Source organism: Solanum dulcamara, chromosome 8 (genome assembly GCF_947179165.1).
Source record: "Solanum dulcamara chromosome 8, daSolDulc1.2, whole genome shotgun sequence".
In the NCBI taxonomy this organism is placed as follows: Eukaryota; Viridiplantae; Streptophyta; class Magnoliopsida; order Solanales; family Solanaceae; genus Solanum; species Solanum dulcamara.
Window position 1 is genome coordinate 6,728,562 of NC_077244.1, and position 19,628 is coordinate 6,748,189.

At 33.8% G+C, this 19,628-nt stretch overlaps 2 protein-coding genes across 7 annotated transcripts; one reads left to right on the forward strand and one right to left on the reverse strand.

The window, feature by feature from the left end:
- Positions 1-1,921: 1,921 nt before the first annotated feature.
- Positions 1,922-11,576, reverse strand: LOC129901369 (triosephosphate isomerase, cytosolic). Its single transcript, XM_055976520.1, has 9 exons — positions 11,430-11,576; positions 8,049-8,124; positions 7,475-7,598; positions 6,679-6,763; positions 6,431-6,563; positions 3,412-3,506; positions 2,792-2,870; positions 2,258-2,340; positions 1,922-2,174 (listed from the first exon to the last, which is right to left on the reverse strand). The coding sequence occupies exons 1-9, from the start codon at positions 11,466-11,468 to the stop codon at positions 2,124-2,126; spliced, it is 765 nt and encodes a 254-aa protein (XP_055832495.1). The 5' UTR covers positions 11,469-11,576; the 3' UTR covers positions 1,922-2,123.
- A 1,620-nt stretch (positions 11,577-13,196) lies between these two features.
- Positions 13,197-18,979, forward strand: LOC129901335 (zinc finger BED domain-containing protein RICESLEEPER 2-like). Of its 6 annotated transcripts, none has more exons than XR_008769816.1 (4): positions 13,197-13,299; positions 13,472-15,456; positions 18,284-18,385; positions 18,514-18,979. XR_008769816.1 is itself a non-coding variant. In XM_055976484.1 (3 exons), the coding sequence occupies exons 1-2, from the start codon at positions 16,941-16,943 to the stop codon at positions 18,287-18,289; spliced, it is 849 nt and encodes a 282-aa protein (XP_055832459.1). In that variant the 5' UTR covers positions 16,270-16,940; the 3' UTR covers positions 18,290-18,385; positions 18,514-18,979. The 6 variants fall into 6 exon arrangements, 2 of the variants coding, with proteins under 2 accessions (XP_055832459.1, XP_055832460.1); XR_008769817.1 differs by having other exon boundaries at positions 13,197-13,294; XR_008769815.1 differs by lacking the exons at positions 13,197-13,299; positions 13,472-15,456 and adding an exon at positions 16,083-16,263.
- The last annotated feature ends 649 nt before the right edge of the window (positions 18,980-19,628 follow it).

The window sequence follows — 19,628 nt, forward strand, 5'->3', positions numbered from 1 at the left end:
CCATGCCCTCCCTCCTTTTTGTACTCTATTTTAGTTCCCTGATAAATAATAGACACAGTTTGGTTGGTTAAAAAAAAATCCTAGATATTAATAACTTTAATCAAAATAATACTAATGCTAACAAAAAAAATCAATTCAACACTAAGAATGATAATAATGTTGAATATTTAATCTTTAATTTTAGAATAATAATAATATTGAATATTTAATCTTTAATTTTATATTAATTTAAATAATTAAAATACATAACCTAATTTTATTTTTTTCTTTAATGTTTAGTCATATAATTAATACTTATTTTATTCAACCTAATTGTACTGCATAATCTTTTAAAAAGGCACCCTGAGTGAATTATTAAGCTCCGTACCATTTTCCCTTTGAATCAAAACTCAAACAAAACTGAAATAGAGCATTAAGTTTAATTATTTTATTTGTGTTTATGCAAAAAAAGTGAGTGAATTATTAAGCTCCGTACCATTTTCCCTTTGAATCAAAAGTCAAAACAAAACTGAAATAGAGCATTAAGTTTAATTATTTTATTTGTGTTTATGCAAAAAAGGTGATTAGTTTATCACAGTCAAAGTAAATAAGATAATAATTATAGTAAAACCTCTATAAATGCATATGTTTGGGATCGGAAAAAAACTATTCATTTATTGAAATTATTAGTTTATCGATAAATGTATAAAATATTTATTTATCGATAAATAAATATTTTTTATTTTAAAGAGTATTCTGCAGTATGTGCCATAAGAAAGAAAAAAAACTTGAATTAAGAATTTAAAAAAATTAAATCTAGGAAACTAAAAAGTGTAGTCTTTGCATATTTATTATTTAAATCTTTTGAACTATCCTAACGAAAATTATACAGTTATGAAATCACCTACAAAGGAAGAGATTATTCAATATGTAATGAATAATGATGATGAGAATGATTCTGAGCAAGATGATAGTAGCATTGTCCACATGTATCGTCAAAGGAGGCATTTCAAGCAATGACTACATTGTCAAACTATTTGATACAATACGAACAAAATATTTCAAAAATTGTGTTCGCTCTTCAAAAAGTTAAAGATGAGATTAATTTTGATTTTGATGGGAAGAAAAAATAATTAACTATAGAATCATATTTTAAAAAGAAATAGTTATTGATCTAGTATTATAAACTGATTAAATATATATAAATTCTTAATGTAATTTAGTAATTATTACTTTATATTTTTTCTAGGTCTTTAATACTTTATTTTTAATTATTATCTAATACATTTAGCGAGAATATTATTTTAATATAACTAGCCCAAGTCGGGACCCAAGAAAAATATTGTTTTGTTACTCCTATTTGATGGCTGTGCCTCATTTTCCCTATCTGGTTTTTGCACTAAGTTACATCATTAGACCATATGCTAGGTCACATATACGAGGCCACCACTTTTTTAATTCAGTAATAAGAGCGCACAAGTGAGGCTTGCTCAGTTGGTTAAGCACCTCCACCCACGATCGGTAGGTCCTGGGTTCGAGTCACATTGGAGGGGAAGTGTGGAAACACTATAAATCCTCCAAAATGGGGGGTAAAAAAAAAAAGTAATAAGAGCGCAGCGCATGATACTAGTTAAGTGCACTTTATGAGTCAAATCATGCGATGGACTAAATTTCTAACGTTTAAGTGGAGAAACGGTAGAGGGACAGACCCACCATCTATCGACTTTCAAGTCTGGTCTTCAGAGACTTTTCGATTAAAGAGGAAAAAGAAGACATGTTAGGTCATAACTCATGATTGGGACCATACATTCACTCTTAATTCTAGTAATAATTTTTCATTGACAATGATTTCTCCAAATAATGATTTAGGATCCTTGCATCTTCAGTGTTATTTCAAGACTTATCTTATTGAATGAATAAAAAAACAACAAACACTAGAATAGCCCACAAAAAATGTCACAAAACCTTTCCAGTAAGCTGAAATAAAATAGTGGAATAAACAAATATTGAACATTAAGCAAATTAATGTAGGCATGTTGCAAAGATCACCTTCTTTTTATTTTAAATAAAATCCTTGTGCCTAACATGTATTCTTGAAGCTGATTTACCATTAACATACAAAGTTATAGCAACACTTATTCCAGCTAAGCAGTTGTTTTCACAGTCGCGGACTTGATGATATCAATAAATTCAGGCTGTGATGTAACAGAGATATAAAGGTCAGATACTGCACAAGTCGACACCAAAATCAATGACACAAAAATATGCTGAAACAAACCTTTAGTGAAGCACCACCAACCAAAAAACCATCTACATCAGGTTGTGCTGCCAACTCTTTGCAATTAGCTCCATTTACAGAACCTGCAAATTGTTTTAGTAAAGTGTTTGGACATAAACTATTTGCAAATCGATGTGTGTTCCACAAATTTATCCATTATTTCAACTGAACCTGAACTAGAAAATTATAGCTATCTGATTATTTCAGGAGCTAAACAGCGATAAAGTTCCCGAAAACAGACACAAATAGTTGTCCTATGGTAATTTGACTTTGACTAAATCCAGTTAGCTGGAAAAGGTGAGCACAAATACCACTACCTCCTTTCTGACACTTTGTGGCGCAAATGCCACACCTCTTTTTTTCAGTATATTTCTTTGATGAAGTTGTGCTCAGAGGATCTCTCCACCAATTACAAACTGTTACTATAAGCAATCCTATTTTACTTCTAAAATTAACATGACAAAATGCAAAGATAATGTGGTCCTACTTCCCATTCTGCATTTATATTGAGTCAACAGGTATGATTCTACGCACCACCATAGATGATTCTCGTAGAAGCAGCAACTTCTGCACCAACATTCACATGAAGCCATTTCCTTAATTCAAAATGAACCTGGCAGAGATATGCAAATTTTCGTGGTTAAACATGTTCTGATAGAATTGCAGACCAATTAACTTAAAACTCATAAAAGTTTCTGAACGTAGATTGTCAAACCTATGGAAAAGAGGGGAGCAGCTTTTCTTTTAGGCAAACATCAAATGTGTTGTGCGTTCATGTCACATAAGTGACCAAGTATTCTTGAAAATACATACTGAGAAATAAGGACCCTAGACATGAACCTCGAGATGGCCTCTAGTAGGCTCTGATCTACTAAATGATGTAAGCAGGACTAAGGCAGGCAGAGGCTTGCCACGCCTACAACTATGAGATATCCAGCAAAATACCATGTCTACAGCTTACAATATAGTCTAAGGATAACAAAGGTCCAATCTAAAGTAGTATGGTCTGTCTTTAAAAGTTGAAAATACGAAGTCATATATTCACTGATTATACTGTAACTGTGGAGAAGCCACTAAACACATCATGTTTACTTTAACCACAATGACAATTACATAAAAAAATACATCATCAAGCTAAGAGATATTCAACGTACTTCTTGAGCTTGAGCTGGAGTAGCAACCCTTCCTGTTCCAATGGCCCATACTGGCTCATAAGCCAAAACAACATGGGGCCAGTGTGAGACTTGTTCTGCAGAAAAGATGATCGTCATCACCATTCATATAGAACCAATAAAGATAAAAGCCAGACACACACACCCAATATTGTCAAAACTCGTCTCCTCCTTGGAAGGGGATATGTTAATAACCCTCTTCCTTTCTTGGAAACTACACAAATTACCCCTAAAAAATACACCCTTCAATTACCATAAAGTTAAATTTTGAGAGGATAAACCATGAGTTTTCTCTTATATTGACATATGAAAAAATTAACTATCTTTATATACTTGTGATTCGTGCAATATCATCAAAGCTTTCACACTCTATACTTAACATCAAGGGGATTTGCTTGTTTTCAATATCAGAGAAGGGACATTAACCAATTTCCTGAGCAAATATTACGTGAAAGTTTCAAGACATCATATGGAGCTATGTATTTTGAACTTTTCCCACACGAAAAATTAAAAGAAGGTTATGTACTACACATGATAACAAAGAGAAATGACTAGAAATTCCGCATACATTTTGATGGGGCACCAATATGCCTTTATCAAAGGCAACTCATTGATGTATCACTAGTGTCCTTGTCAATTGGTCGTTCCTTTAAACACATTACAATAGATGGGCTTCAGTGACGAACAGTGAAAGTGGATCTATTTTTGTATTATAATAGAGGTACCCAATTGGTTGTTCCTTTAAACACCAGGAGAATGCTGATGTTTTAGGATGCAAGGTAAGGCAGTTTCCTGCAATCTACTTGCAACTCCCTTAATAAAAATCAAGACAGGTATGGCATGAGGTTATACAAAAGTTTCAGAAGAGACTAGCAAGCTGGAAAAGGCAATATCTGTCTAGAAATGAAAAACTGACTCATCAATGGCAAATTGGACAGCATAGCCACCTACTTTATGTCACTCTTTCCTATTCCCAGAAAAGTGTTGAAGAGGCTATATTAAACCGGAAGGAACTTCCTAAGAGAAGGAAAGAATAATCAACATAGATACACTTTGGTGAAAGGGGAACGAGTCATGCTACCAAAGAAAAAAGGAAGGCTTGCAGTAAAAAATTTGGTACTCCACCATAATAGTCTATTATGAAATGGCTGTGAAGATACAATAACGATAATGGGAATAAGTTTTGTTTACTAAAGATAGTGAAGGAACCCATTGGTGCACAAAGGTAACATTATCCCCTTTGTATAGCTCCCTGGAAAATCATAAGCAAGCTGTGGGAGGAGAGTTTAGTACCAGTGTTTACTTTGAGGTAGATGATGGCGAACAAATCAGATTATGGTATGAGAAATGGCTGAGAAACACCACTCTGAAATAGGAATTTCTAAAATGTCTCTCCATAGCAGTGCAACCTCATGCCACATTGCCCAATGTAGAGTTAGTCACTTATGAAGTACCCTTTTTTTAATAAGTAACTTCCAAGATTGGGAGTTAAACAGCATTATGGAACTGCTAGGCAAGCTGGAGCAGTGATCAATCAACCCACAGAAGAAAGTCAAAATGAAATGTGGTAAGAATGGAAAGGAATGTTCTCTGTCAAAGACTGCCATCACCTATAGCAAAGCGTCAGGAAATTCACGGAAAATTGACCCTGGAAACTCGTTCGGAAAACCAAAGTTCCAACAAAGGTGGCTTGTTTCACTTGGGTATTCCTACTAGAAGCCCGTCCAACGCAACACAATCTCAGCAGAAGAGATAGAAGGTTGTGCAAAAAAAGTCACACGCACAATGAAGAAGCAGAGGACAACTGTCACCTATTCTTCCACTGTTAAGTTGCAAGGGACATTTTGGAACATATTCTGGAACCATAAATTGTTCGGACTCTCCAAAAATGTTGCCATACCCATGCGCAATAAAGAAGCAGAGGACGACTGTCACCTATTCCTCCACTGTTAACTTGCAAGGGACATTTTGGAACATATTCTGGAACCCTAAGTTGCTCGGACTCCCCAAAAATGTTGCCAGACCCGCATTGAATCCCCCAAAAAAGCACTACTTTCGAAGGATCCAACACACACCCATGGCATTTTGAAGAGACCGAGCAACATAGCTGGAACTTGTTTGGTCTACCTTGGGTAATGCTACACTATAAAAGAAACCTGTTTGGTCTACCTTGGGTAATGCCATACACCATAAAGGATGCATTCGTATAATGGGGCTATTGGAAAGTAGAAGGATCTATCAAAAAGATTTTGGCAAATGATTCCTTCTCCCATCTCATGGTGTCTAAGCTTTGTTCCAATTTCTTCGTCTTCCCTCAAGGCTAAGTATTTGGTTAATCTTTTTTTCTGGAATAAGCAGAGCAACATAGATAGTGTAGATCATTTTTCTTTTTTAAGATTTTGTTAGTTCTTTGCATTTTTATTAGCAATCAAATGCAAATGTATGGAGCTGCAGAGGCTCGTGATCAGGATATACTTGATCAAAAGAATTACAGGGAGCATTTGCAAAAGCATCATTTAAGGTTGCTAATCAATCTTTCCAGGCACATTCAAAGGATTTCGTTTGACTTATTGTGCCTATATTCTATATCCAACTTAAGGTAGATGAGAAGTTTTGGTTGCTAGCATTGGGAAGAAACCTTGTAAGATAACAGCAGAATTTGCATTGAAGCAGGGCTACACGACGTTGCCACAGCAGCAGCATGAAGTGAGTGATCTTTAGATCGAATACAACATTACGACAATGCTCCAATCACACACTCATTGCTTAAGTTATTTCTAGTGCTATAGCAATAATGTTCACATACAGATCTACTAAGTATTATGTATCCGAAGTCCAAATCACACTTATATATGAGTCTCATTCAAAGTGGAAAGTGGTACGGGCAAGACTCAGATCAGGGTGGCTACGGCATCCAATTCCAAACAAGCAACATTTCTTGTACATTACATAGGTAAAAGCTTTTTAGTTCACATTTCACAGGAACTCTTCAAAGAAATACCTGCAATTGCTTTTGTTTGCGCTGCAACTACAGCCATTGTAGCTCCTGATTCTCGCTGCTCAAGAGTCTCCCCAACACAGGCAATCACTTTTAGGCCTTGCGAAATTGCATATGCAACTTTATCAGCCACGAACTGCAGCAAACAGGAAAAAAGGCTACACTCTGAGCAAGAACACAAGAAGCTTGAGCATGTCCATCAATTACAATGATGAAAGGAAACTTTCACATGTTTCCATATCATAGCTTACGTCATCTGATTCATTCAATAAAAGCCTTCTCTCAGAGTGACCCAGGATGACCCAGGGAATGCCCAAATTGACCAGCATCTCAGCACTATGGACACAGAGAATATAATTAGTAATATGCTATATTAATTAAAATAACAACTATCAACTAAGTAAATAAAATTAACTTAAAAGTTGACCAGATCGAGTATACTCAATAATAAAGCATTCCGTAAATCAACCACAAACGATATACTTGTAAAGAAACAAGAACCAAAATCTTCTGATATGTGTGTGCCTGTGTGCCCTATTTTTTGAGCAACTTACTTTTTTGTACAAAGAAAGAAGCTTGAAAACAGACCAAAAATAGATGACTAAAAGGGTATATTACAAGCAGAAAGATCAAGTTCCACCGGCAATCAGGAATATTTGATCAAGCAGTATACCCAACAATTGGTTACAGGGAAATCTTCTCACATAACAACAACAACAACAACAAACAACAACAAACCCAGTATAATCGCACCATGTGGGGTCTGGGGAGGGTAGAGTGTACCAGACCTAACCCCCACCTTGAAAGGTAGGGCGGCTGTTTCCGAAAGACCCTCGGCTCAAGAGAGGAAAACAAGATAAAAGGTCAGATAGGGACAAGCATATCGAAAACAAGATGAAAACAAGGAATAGCAAAAGTGAGAAAGTCCTGGTAAAATAGTACGGAAAGGGAAATCTTCTCACATGCTTGCGTAAATTCCAAGTTGTAACTTTATCAGATATAGCAAAAGAAAATCAAAAGGCAAATATGTATTTCCAGTGAGCATACCTAACCTCGCCAGTAAATGCACCTCCTTTCCTTACCCAACAGTTTTGTGCAGCAATGGAGAAATCACGACGCAATAAGGTTTTGACAAAGGGAAGAAATACAAATGGAGGACTAATCACAACCTCTGTCAGACAAGCAATCCAAATAAAGCAATGGTGTAAGACTTGGAAAAACCCAAAAAGAAAAAGAAAGACTAGAGGGTAAACTTCCAACCAAGACAAGCAATAAAAGGTATAAAAGAAAATCAATTTTCATAATTCAGATAGATATAAATCACTTTATTGAAAATGATAAGACATAAATTTCAAAAGCCAAAGCAAATGCAAACATAGGGAGACAAAAAATTGAAATAGATGAGGAAGTCCCAACATAATGAAAGGAAAATAGTAGATTGGTCCGAAGTTAAATCACACGTGGTAACCTGATCTGAACATTTTAAGTGTGCAGGAATGAGTTGGAAGAGAACTTCAATGTCAATTTTGAATTACAACGTCATAAGCAATAAAAGTGCCTCCATAACTAAACTCTTCTTTTTCCTTCCCTAATTTTTGGCAGCTTAGGGTCAGAAACTTACCAACAACATCCTCAGATGGAACTTCTGCTTCACTCAATGTGGTCACAATTTTTTTCACTTCCTCCACGGTTCCATTCTGCAGACGTGTTTCAATTTAAACAAAAGAGCAAGTTCACAAATAAAGATGTAAGGAAGAGGTCATATGCTCAATCATTAAGTAATAACTTGTATTAAGTAATCATAGATCATCTTTGTGAATCAGCACACCAATACTCCATGGAAAAAGCCATGGGCTTCTCACATAGAGAAGTCAAAAAATAAGAACTCTAATCCATCTCATACATACTCAGCTAAGTATGCACTGATTCTACATGGTACATAATAATCTGGATAACCATTTAGATTTTCATAAATGCTATCCACAATTACTCACACACACACTGTATCAAGTGATCTATTAAATTTAATACCTAATTTTATCCGATTAGATAGACATGGAACACAAACACAAACACCAACTTCAAGTGTTGTATCAACTCACTTGAATCCAACATCAATTAAAGCATACTTGAAATAGTGTTGTATACATATCCTACTTCATTTCAACTTTTTTCTTTTAAGTTAGACAATTGCTTCACCAATTTGGACACTAAAGTAACCACCGTACAATCTCCAGACACCAATTCCTTACTAACCACCGGACAATCTCCTGACACTACTTTTCTTCCTTTGAGGCGAATACATAATTTTTTAAAGATACAATGGTTGTCAAAAATATATTCTATTAAGTCCTAAAATGATATTAAGAGTAACACTGCACTACATTTTTTTAGTAAGGTGCTTCATGCACTTTTAGTAGTAGACTTAAGCCTGATACTCTCCCAACTATTGCTTGTAATTTAAAGTAATGATCGCCTTTTTTTAGGTAGACCAAGGTTATAGCCCTTTATTGTCACAATTTTAGTATTATTGACTGCCTTGATGATTGTGCATCATGTGTCAAAGCTACTTAAATAGAAATATGTTTGACATATATGAAAAGATTTAACTAACACATCTCCAGTGGACTTCAACTAAATGTTAGAACTATATTCATTTTTAATTCAGCTTTGTTACTTTTTGATTTGTTTTGCTATTATTCCATAGATTCTCCATTTACCAAGCATTACAATTACATATTGCAACAAATATTACCATTTAACTAAATAAATTTATTTTTCCTATTTTTAAGAGAGGGTGAACCCCAACCACTCCTTACCAAGCAGCCTAATAGTGGATTTTCCGTTTGTTCTCCCCAATTGGCTCCAACGCCTATCCTCATGTTTGGAGGTGGAGAGCCCCTTTTCACTAGGCTATCCCTCCCTTGTCAAATAAATAGATTTAACTACAAGTAATTGTAGATAAAGATTATAAAAGAATCTATATCTCATAACTCATGCGTCCAGGAGATGCAAGTAGTAAAAATGCGGATGTTGAAATGGATGTGCAGGTATACTAGGAGAGATAGAATTAGGAACAAAGTTATCCGAGACAAAGTGGGAGTGACAAGACACGGCACACCTGTAGCTTACCAAGGACATGCCTGAAATAGGAAGACATGGAGGTCAAGGAGTAGGATTGAGGGATAGTAGATAGTCGATCATGTTTTTCTTTTCAATTATATTAATTTTACTCTCCTATTATCCTATTTTTCGATTTTAATATTACTTGTTGTTTTCCTTTACTTCAGTAATTGTATTATTTGTTGTTGCTATTGTTCTCTTCCTTGCTGTTTTACTTTACATACTTGTCATTTGATATGCTTTACTTGAGTCGAGGGTATACCAGAAACAATCCATCTACCTTCACAAGGTAGGAGTAAGGTTGCGTACACACCACCCCCTACCCCATTTGTGGAATTACATTGGGAGTGTTGTTGTTGTTTAACTCAGATTGTTATTAGAAAAGAATCTATATCTTAGAAAATTCAAAAAAAAAAGTATATATTCAGCCTTTTGACCAGTATAAAACAGAAATCACTTAGGGTCGAATCCTACCATAGACAAAAGCTTAGTATTAAATGGAAAAGGGTAGAAGGGAGGGTCCATTATCCCTGAATTTGGAACCTTGCGCCAGATTTCTAAATCACTCCCCAATCATCAAGAAAAAAAGGAAATTTACTCAATTATGAATTGATGATAACATCAAGACTACACAAGCTTAATTTTTCAATACTCTCTCCACTTCAATTTATTTGACTTACTTGTCCTTTTAAGTTTGTTTCAAAAAGAATGTCTATTTCCTTTGTTGACAATTCTTTAATTCTAACTTTCCACATGACATGTTTAATACTATAAGATTAAAGGACATTTTGATACATTCTATATATCTTTAATTTAAGATCACAAAATTCAAAAGTTTTTTTTACTTTATTAAACTACGTGTCAAGTCAAAACAAGACCATCAAATTGAAAAATCAGGGAGTAGTTAATATCCAACACCTTAACACTACAAGAATAAAAGCATTGCTAATTAAATTTTTGGTTCAACTCACAATTTTATCAACAAACAACCTTAGCACATAGAAGTTTTGAAAGCCACCTTCAGCAATCTAAGGTGCAGTAAATTTAGTAATCATCTGTTTTTAATAACCTATCCTAGTATGTTGTTTATTGTGTTTTGATTATCACATAATTATATTGTTATTTTGGCTCCTATCTGGTAGTCTTTCTCTTCATTGTCTCCTTTTTCTTTATACAGGAATTTGTCGCACTTGAGCCGAAGCTCTTTCGAAAACATGCTCTCTACCTCCACGAGATAGTGGTAAGGTCTGGTATGTTGTTTTTGTTGAGTATTTTCATACAACCTTAGCACATAAGAGTTTCAAAATCTATCTTCAAGGACCGAAATCCACTAATTTTAGAGAAATTTATTATACTACACAAAATTTATTGATCTCAAATGTAGTCAAATAAGTTATCTATAAATTGGATATGAAATCCATAAAAACATTTCACTAATTTTTTATCAGCATTCAACCAAAGACATTATCCAGACTAAATACACTTGAAATCTTTTCAATAGCTCCAACATCTGCAATTCTCCTACCATGTTACAATAATTCTGATGCTATTTCATCCTGAAAGTAAGAACATTATTTTCCAGTGTCCAACAATGTTATCAACTCCAATGACGACAATTTAAAACAACACCTTTACTATTAGAAGCAAATGAACACACAAAACACACTTTTTTCCCATCCGAACGGAAAATTCTGTTCTAGGTCCATCAAGCAAGAAATTGAAAACCCAGCGCATTAAATCAATATAAATATAGTCACTAGGGTTTAACCAGCGCTGGTTCGGTCTAAAACTCCGGTATTGGAATTGAGATCTCAACATATTGAATAAGCATCATTAGGAGTTGCTTAATAGAAGAAAAAAAAAGAAGCAAAAGACATACGCATTTCCAGTTGCCGCCGACGAAGAACTTTCTCGCCATTGTTTTTCTCTGAGTTAGGCTGAGAAGAAGGTAGAAGTGTGTGTTGTTGCTGTAAGAATGCACTAGAACAATTGAGCTGGAAGAGTTGGGGTATTTAAGTTGCACATTGTTTGGATATTTGTTAACTGTATTGAATTGTTGTTTTGACAGTTATTTAAATCTCATGGTATTATTTAAATTTATTGTTAGATAATGATAAAAAAAAAATATTGTGTAATAATTGATTTAGTGTAATAGTGTCGTTATTTTAATATTTTTTTTCATTTTATCTTTACTTATTATTTAATAATTATATTTCATCTTTTATATTATCTTTTCGTGATAACTTTATTCCTTACCTTAATTTTCTTATAGGTTTATCATTCAAATTATGAATATGTGATATTATATATAACGATAAAGAAAGATATAATCTATTCAAACACTATATTCAATAATATACGATACATCAATGTTTGGACATGTATTTGAAATTATAATTTTAAATATGATTTTAAGCGATACTTCAAGTCATGGTCTTTCATCTTCTCCCCCATATGCATGCTTCTCTACCATTTCTTTATCTCCCACCTCAATTGATGAAGATGAATAGTCTAATTGAAAGTTCCCAATGTGGTGTGCCCATTCTCCCACCTCAGTTGATGAACATGATTCAGAAAACAATCCTAATAGTGAAGGAAATATTTATAGACTACCCCTTAGAATACTTGTTAAATTTGGACATTAATTTGAAACGTTATATATATAAACTTTGATGGACTTTAGGAATTTTTTGGTGTTTTTTCTAAATTATAAACTTTGATATTTTTATTAGATATTTAATATATTATTGATGTCGTAACTCATTTAAAATTGATTTAGCAACAATTAGTGTTGATTATTAGCAGTATATTGAATTACATTTTATCTTGGCAGGTGAAATACAAAAAATTACAATTTGCTATATTTCATTTTTTTTCTAAAAATACGAAGGACATCATTGGTTTGTCCATCAATTTTGTGAAAAAATACCAAGTGATGGAATCCAAAAAATCGATGAACATAATTGATATTTTGATTTTTTTAAAAATTATTAAAATATTCAATATACCGATCATGTTTATCAATTTTATTTTTTTCACTCGGATAATAATTAAAAAATGGTCTATCATAAAACAAAATTAGACTGACCGTCAAGGTAGTTAAAATCGACACTATCTGTCGATTTGCTAAAAGCAACGAGCAAAGACCCAACAATTATGGGTGTATCAATTTTCATATGATTTTGAGCAAAAAATTGACATTATCCGTCGATTACAATCCCTAATTTTTAGTCAGTTCTTAATAGTGATTTAACTATGCAGTGTCTTAATTAGATTGAAGGACTCCTATATGTTAATATATCAAGTATATGATAAACTTTTGTAAGCTAAAAATACTACAAAGCTAAAAAAAATGGCTTATGTCATCGACGGACACTTAAAGTTGTCTGCATATTTCACTTAGGTACCTCAAGTGGGATTAGTAACTATTGAACACCTCTACCGGTCAACATTTGAACCAGTTAAGTATTTTTTTACCACTTTGCATTAAGTCATCAACGCGTGTTGTTAATCGCATCTGACGTGGATAAGTTATCCATTCAACTTATCCCACGTGTATTCTACGTGTATTGAGCCTTCCACGTAATCGGAGAGTAAATGGGCAAAAGCCCTAAATCGTTAAAGTTAACCATTTCTCTCACCCCGACCATTTCCCTCTCCTCGACCATTCCTCTCTTGGCGATTCAATTTTAATATTGAAGAATCTTTTTCATGTTATCATTATGAAGAATCTTTTTCGTTTAAGTTAGGTTTGTTAATATTTTTAACCTAATTTTATGTAATCGTTCATGGATTTAAAAAGTTATGGTTTTAAAAATCTAGGATTTGTGGTTTGAGAAAATTCCATCTCTTTCGCACTATTTCTCAGCAAATATATCAGTATATTCTGTTACTTAAATTGTTTTGTTTGATATTTTGCAGCATTACCTAACAATTGACCATGGAATAGATTATATTTACGAAAATTCACCATGATGGAGTCTTATCTCAGATTCCTTTTGTCCTTACTTATGTTGGAAACTGTGTGCCAGCCCTCAGGTATATAGATAAGAACCACTTTTCCATATTGAAACTATTATATTATACTAAAGAAATGGGGTATGCAACTGTTGGAGGTTTTTATTACCAAGATTTAGTGACTAAAACATTCGACCTAATTAAATCTGACCAACATCTACTAGACCTAATTAAAGACTTAGAACATGAGGACACTTTTGAAGTATTTGTTTATCATGTATTGGATGAACCATTAGTTGATACCGAGGGACCAACTGATTATCTAACTAATGATAGTATTGGTATTGGTGAGAGTGTTAATCTAGGTGGAGAGTATGAGGTTAATAACATAGTTGAAGAGAATGATATTGATTCTATTAACCTACAAGATGTTGATATAGATGATGAGTTATCAGATTTCTTGACTAGCGATTCAGATCTAGGAAATATACCTTTAGAAGATGGCTTAGATGTTGATGAGGAGTTGAGAGCTTTTAGACAAAAAAATAAAAAATAAAAAATAAAAAAATAAAAAAAGGTTGTTGAACCTGAAGAAATATCGGTTGGAGAGGCTGGTGGTGTAGATAGGGACTTCGATGATATTGAAAAAAATAAAACTAACAAATATGCAGAAAAATTAGGTGGAGATGAGGAATATCTTGATAACTCTGACTGCTGAAGTGATAATAGTGAGAAACAACTTGATGTGGATACTGTTAGGGGAGTAGATGTACCTTCTAGAAGGAGAAGCAAAAAAGTAAGATATGATGAAGATTGTGAGGTGTCAATATTTAAGCTTGGAATGATCTTTGAGGGTGCAAATCAATTTAAGAAGACAGTGTCAAATTATATTGTAGAGTTCAGGAGGCAGTCAAAGTTAAGAGCTAATGAAAGACATGAAATGAGCATAAAGTGCAAAAATTACAAGTATAAGTCGATGTTATATGCTTTCACTGACAGAGATTCTGGTGATTTCATTGTAAAGAACTATCATCCTGTTCACAAGTGTATTTCATTAAACAAGAACAAATTGTTTAATTTAAAGTTGATAGCTATAAAGTTTAAGGGCATAATTGTATCTCAACTAGGGCTGTTCAAAACCATCCGCTACCGATAACCCAATCACAAAATTAGCTTATTAGCTTATTGGTATTGGGTTATCGCATTAGCGGGTGGGAAATAGATTTAAATTTTATAATTAACGGCTTATCGATGTGGGGGACAGATTACTCAATTTTGTTATTGGGTAAACCGTTAATCCGTTAAGAATTTATTATATTTTAATATATTTTATCCCTAAACATATAAAATATGTATAATATTGATAATTATAATTTGTAAACCTAAAATAAGGGCCAAGCCTATTTAATTAAACAGGCCAAATCCATTTAATTAAATAGACCAAGCCCATTTAAAGTAGTAGCCCTACTTCTAGTCTTCTACAGAGTTCTACACTACTTGAGCACTTCACAATTGGCTTTAGGTTTAGCTACTTCCGCCTCTGTCTCAGTCTCTCTCTCAGACTCTCATCTCTTATTCTCTCTTGCGCAGTTACGACTTGCGTCGCCTTGTCTTCTCCTCCACCAGACCTCCCCTCCTTTCCCTTAGGCCGCCGAACCTCCGCCTCTATTCTCTTTTCAAAAGCTGAGTATGAACACTATAGAGGAAGAGAAGGGATAACAGCAGTTCAAAATTTTGACATGAAAAGGGGTTTCGAAGATTCACTGATATGATATCAGTGGTGGTTAGGTTTTAACTGATCCAAATTCATAACTGAATTAGGTTCTCTGCAATACTTTCTTTTTACTGAAAACCCTAATTCAGCCTGGTGAAATTGGGGTTTCTTTAATATCTAAAAAGGTTCAATGGGTGCTCAAGAGAAGTCTTCTAGCACCAACAACTCGATGCAGGTTGGTTTAGTTTACTCTCGTAGTTGAACTTATTATTTTATTTTGAAAAAAAATTAAATTTCTTGCTTTACAGTTTACAGTTTACACCTTTCATTAAGCTCTAGCTGGTTAATTATTTTTGGTAAAAAATTGTTCCTTTGGGTTGATTCTGAAGCGCGAGGTTAGTTTGTTAGCTTGTATAACTAGTGCATTTGTTTAAATATTGTCAAACTAGGATGAATTGCCAACTTCAATGAGTTTTGTATTATGACCTATGATTGTAGTATTTCTTTTTTTAAGCATGATTGCTAATGTCAAAAAGTTAATTTTTAGTGGGAGTGTTTCTCATTTTTTAATTTCTCATTTCTGTCTATTGATTTTCCAATTTGTTCTTTTGATGTATGTTTACTCTTGTTGTGAATTTTGTCTAAAGCATGAATTTCTTTGAGGTTTCAGATTTTTGGTTCACTGATTCGTTATGTTAATGTGCTAAATCCTCACTTTATGTCTAAATCGACTTCGAATCTGCTTTGATTATTTCTGATAATTTTGGTATGTGCTTCACTGATTTTGGCGTTATTAAACTACTGGTATAAAATTAATTATCCATACCGTAGCTTATTTTTGGGTTGTTGATTGAAATACAAGGACACAAAGTCTTAAACTCTTAATCTTCTAGCATGGCTGAACAAAGTGATAAGGTTATAGGTGAAAGTGAGGCTTCAAATGCAGCAAGCCATGTTGAGATAACTCTGTCAGCTAGTGCTAAAAGAAGGAGAAAAAGGTCTGCTGCTTGTGATCATTTTACAGAAGTTCAAACTTCCGAAGGTAAGAAAGAAAAATGTAGCCATTGCTATAAGTTGTACTATTTTAAGTCAAGAGATGGTACGTCGACTCTTTTTGGTCATTTGTTGACATGTCCTAAACTTCCTACTCCTCTTGTTGATAAAAAATAATCAACCATAGGCTTTAAATCTATTCTGGGGGGTAGTCAAGGTGATGTAGTTGTTGTCTCTTGGAAATTTGATCAAGAAGAGTATAGGAAGGCTTTATGTCGTATGGTAATAGTTGATGAGCTTCCTTTTAGCTTTGTCAAAAAAGAAGGTTTTAAAGAATTTATGAAAATGGCTCAACCTCATTTTTGGATCCCTTTCCGTAGTACTGTAACTAGGGACTGTTTTAATCTGTTTAATGAAGAAAAACAAAAGTTGAGGAGGTATTTTATAGAAACAAAATAGAGAATTTGTATTACCACTGACACATGGACTTCTATACAAAGAATCAATTACATGTGTATCACTGCCCATTAGATCGATAGTGATTGAAACATGCACAAGAAAATATTTAATTTTTGTCCTATTATTAGCCATAAAGGTGAAGATATGGCAAATGATATTAGTAGGTGCTTACGTGAGTGAAGGATAAATAAGATCTTTACTATCACAGTTGATAATGCAAGCTCAAATAATGTGACAGGAAAAGAATTGTCTAAGCAATTAACAAAAATGGAAACTAATTTGATGGACGGTAATCACCTTCACGTGAGGTGTATGGCTCATATCATGAATCTTGTTGTCCAGGATGGTTTAAAAGAATGCTCTTTGTCTATAGAACGTGTTAGGCATGCAGTTAGATATGTTAGGCAGTCTCCTACGAGGTTGGAAAGATTTCAAGAAAGTTGTGACGATGAACAACTCAGTTGCAAAAAAATTTTATGCTTAGACATTCCAACTAGGTGGAATTCCACCTATCTGATGTTGAGTAGGGCTGTTGAATTTGAGAATGCATTTTCAAATTATGCTTCCCGTGAAATTGGCCTGAGACATTATCTTGAAAATTCTTATGTTGAAATTGGAATCACTGTCGGTGAACTTTTGAGTAGTGATTGGGTCCATGTGAAAAGAATTATGAGATTTCTTGAGATATTTTATCTTCTTACTTTGAAAATATCTGGATCACGTTATGTTACATCAAATATTCATTTTCTTGAAATTTGTGTTGTTGTTGTTTATTTGAATCAATTGATGGCAAGCGAAGACACTGATTTAAGCGATATGGCAAAAAAGATGCAAGAAAAATTTAATAAGTATTGGGGAGATCCAGCAAAAATGAACAAGATAATTTTCATTTCATGTATTTTGGATCCTCGTTATAAGCTTGAATCAGTTAGCTATGCACTTGTAAAGATATTTGGGGAAAAAGGGTCATCTATACAAGCAGAAATAAAGAAGTGCATGACTTCATTATTTAGCGAGTATGTAAATTCCAACTCAAAAGGCAGCTTGCTTGCTCAATCTTCACCTTGCTCTTCACTGGACACTTCTACTTCCGGACTTTCTAGCAGTCAAGTAAGTACCTAAAGTACAAGACTTTTAGAATCATTCATGAAAGATCTAAAGAACTATAAAACAACGAATGGAGGTGTGGATGCTAGAACGGAGTTAGATAAATATTTTGGTGAAGAAACTGAGGATGATAGTAAAGAATTTAACATCCTAAACTGGTGAAAAATGAACTCAGCTAGATTTTTTATTCTTGCTGAGATGGCTCGTGATGCATTAGTTGTACCAGTTTCTAGTGTAGCATCTGAATCTGCATTTAGTACGGGAGGACGTCTTCTTGATTCATTTAGGAGTTCATTGACTTCTAATTTAGTGCAAGCTCTAGTGTGTCTTCAAGATTGGCTTTGAAGTGAAAAATTAAAACAATCTGTTAGCGTTGAGGAAGATCTTGATAATCTCGAATAGCTTGAACAAGGTAATGATACTTTTTATTATATTTGTTGTATATTATTATTGTAAATGATTTATACTTATTACATGACTCATTATGATAATTTTCTCTTCAGATTTAGCCAGCGCTGGAAAATACCCTACGCCTACTGTAGTTGACATATAAATATATATTGGTGAGAACTAATGCAGTTGCTACTTGCTACTCTTTTGTAATAGTGAGTACTCTCTTTGTTTAACATACATTGTTGAAATTCTTCAGCATTGTGTTATCTAATTTAAAGCAGGAGTAGACATTTGAGAATTATTTGATTTAATATGATTTGTATTCATTTGTTGAATGCAGGAGAATTGGAGAAGAATGCGCTTCCACAAAAAAAGAAAGACGAGCAGAAAGCTGTTTGAGTTGATTTTGATCAGTAATGGAGTTGCAGTTGCTTTTATATGTTAGGGAGATAAACAAACAAATTCACGCAAGGCAAAAATTTTGAACTTGAGTGCATGACCTCATTGAAGGAACTTTTTTAATTTGAAGCCCCCACATTGTGTTGTACTATTTGTTTAGCTGGTTCTATTTGGATTATGTATGATTCATCTCGCTTGAGTTAGCATACTTTCCACTGGTTTACCGTGATGGATAATTCTTATTTGCATGATATTGACATTGAGTAGATGCTGAATACATAATGTAGTAGTTTTATGACTTAAGTTATCTTCAATACATTTCTAATGAAAATTCCCAGTAGATAATGATCTTTTGCACCACTTCAGGAGCAAGAGTGCATTAATCTCTGTGTAGTGTTAATTGTTAAGTTATGTGTATTGTCAACTGTGTACTCTTCTTGAATCTTGAATGGTGGTTGTAGGCCTGTATATTATTGTTAATCTATTCACAACTTCACATATGACATATTGATTATCTCAGTGTAGTGTTAACTGTTAAGTTGTGTGTACTGTCAACTGTGTACTCTTCTTGAATCTTGATTGCCAAGGTGGTTATAGGCCTGTATATTGTGAATATATTGTGAAAGTGTGAAGTTTAAGTGGCTGTAGCCTGTAGGCCTGTATATTATTGTTAATCTGTTCACAACTTCATATGACATATTGATTATCTACTTACCTAACTTACATTTTGCATGCCTGTTGAGAAGGGGAATTGAAGTAAGTGGCAGAAATTTTATATGTTACCATACCACCGATACACCGTCTGATAACCGTCCGATAACTGCTAATCCGATACTGAACCAACTGATATCTTATAGATTGGCTAGCGGATTAGTACTTTTAAAAGCCGATAACCGTTAAGTCAAACCATTAAGCATAATAATCCGTCTGATCCGCCCGATAAGCACCCCTAATCTCAACCATACATAAGAATCTGAAAAATTCAAGATTTTATAAGAAAACAGTTGGGTATTTATGCTGGTACGACTGTGTGTTACAGGGCTAAACAGAGGTTTA

Bases quoted from the DNA above. Each gene is read 5' to 3' on its own strand.
- LOC129901335 (XM_055976484.1), top strand. From the start codon at position 16,941: ATGGAAACTAATTTGATGGACGGTAATCACCTTCACGTGAGGTGTATG.
- LOC129901369 (XM_055976520.1), bottom strand. From the start codon at position 11,468: ATGGCGAGAAAGTTCTTCGTCGGCGGCAACTGGAAATGC. The intron at 6,764-7,474 runs GTATGCTCACTG...CTGTGTCCATAG, and splicing joins GCATTTACTGGCGAGGTTAG to TGCTGAGATGCTGGTCAATT. The intron at 3,507-6,430 runs GTATTTCTTTGA...TCTTTTCTGCAG, and splicing joins GCAAACAAAAGCAATTGCAG to AACAAGTCTCACACTGGCCC.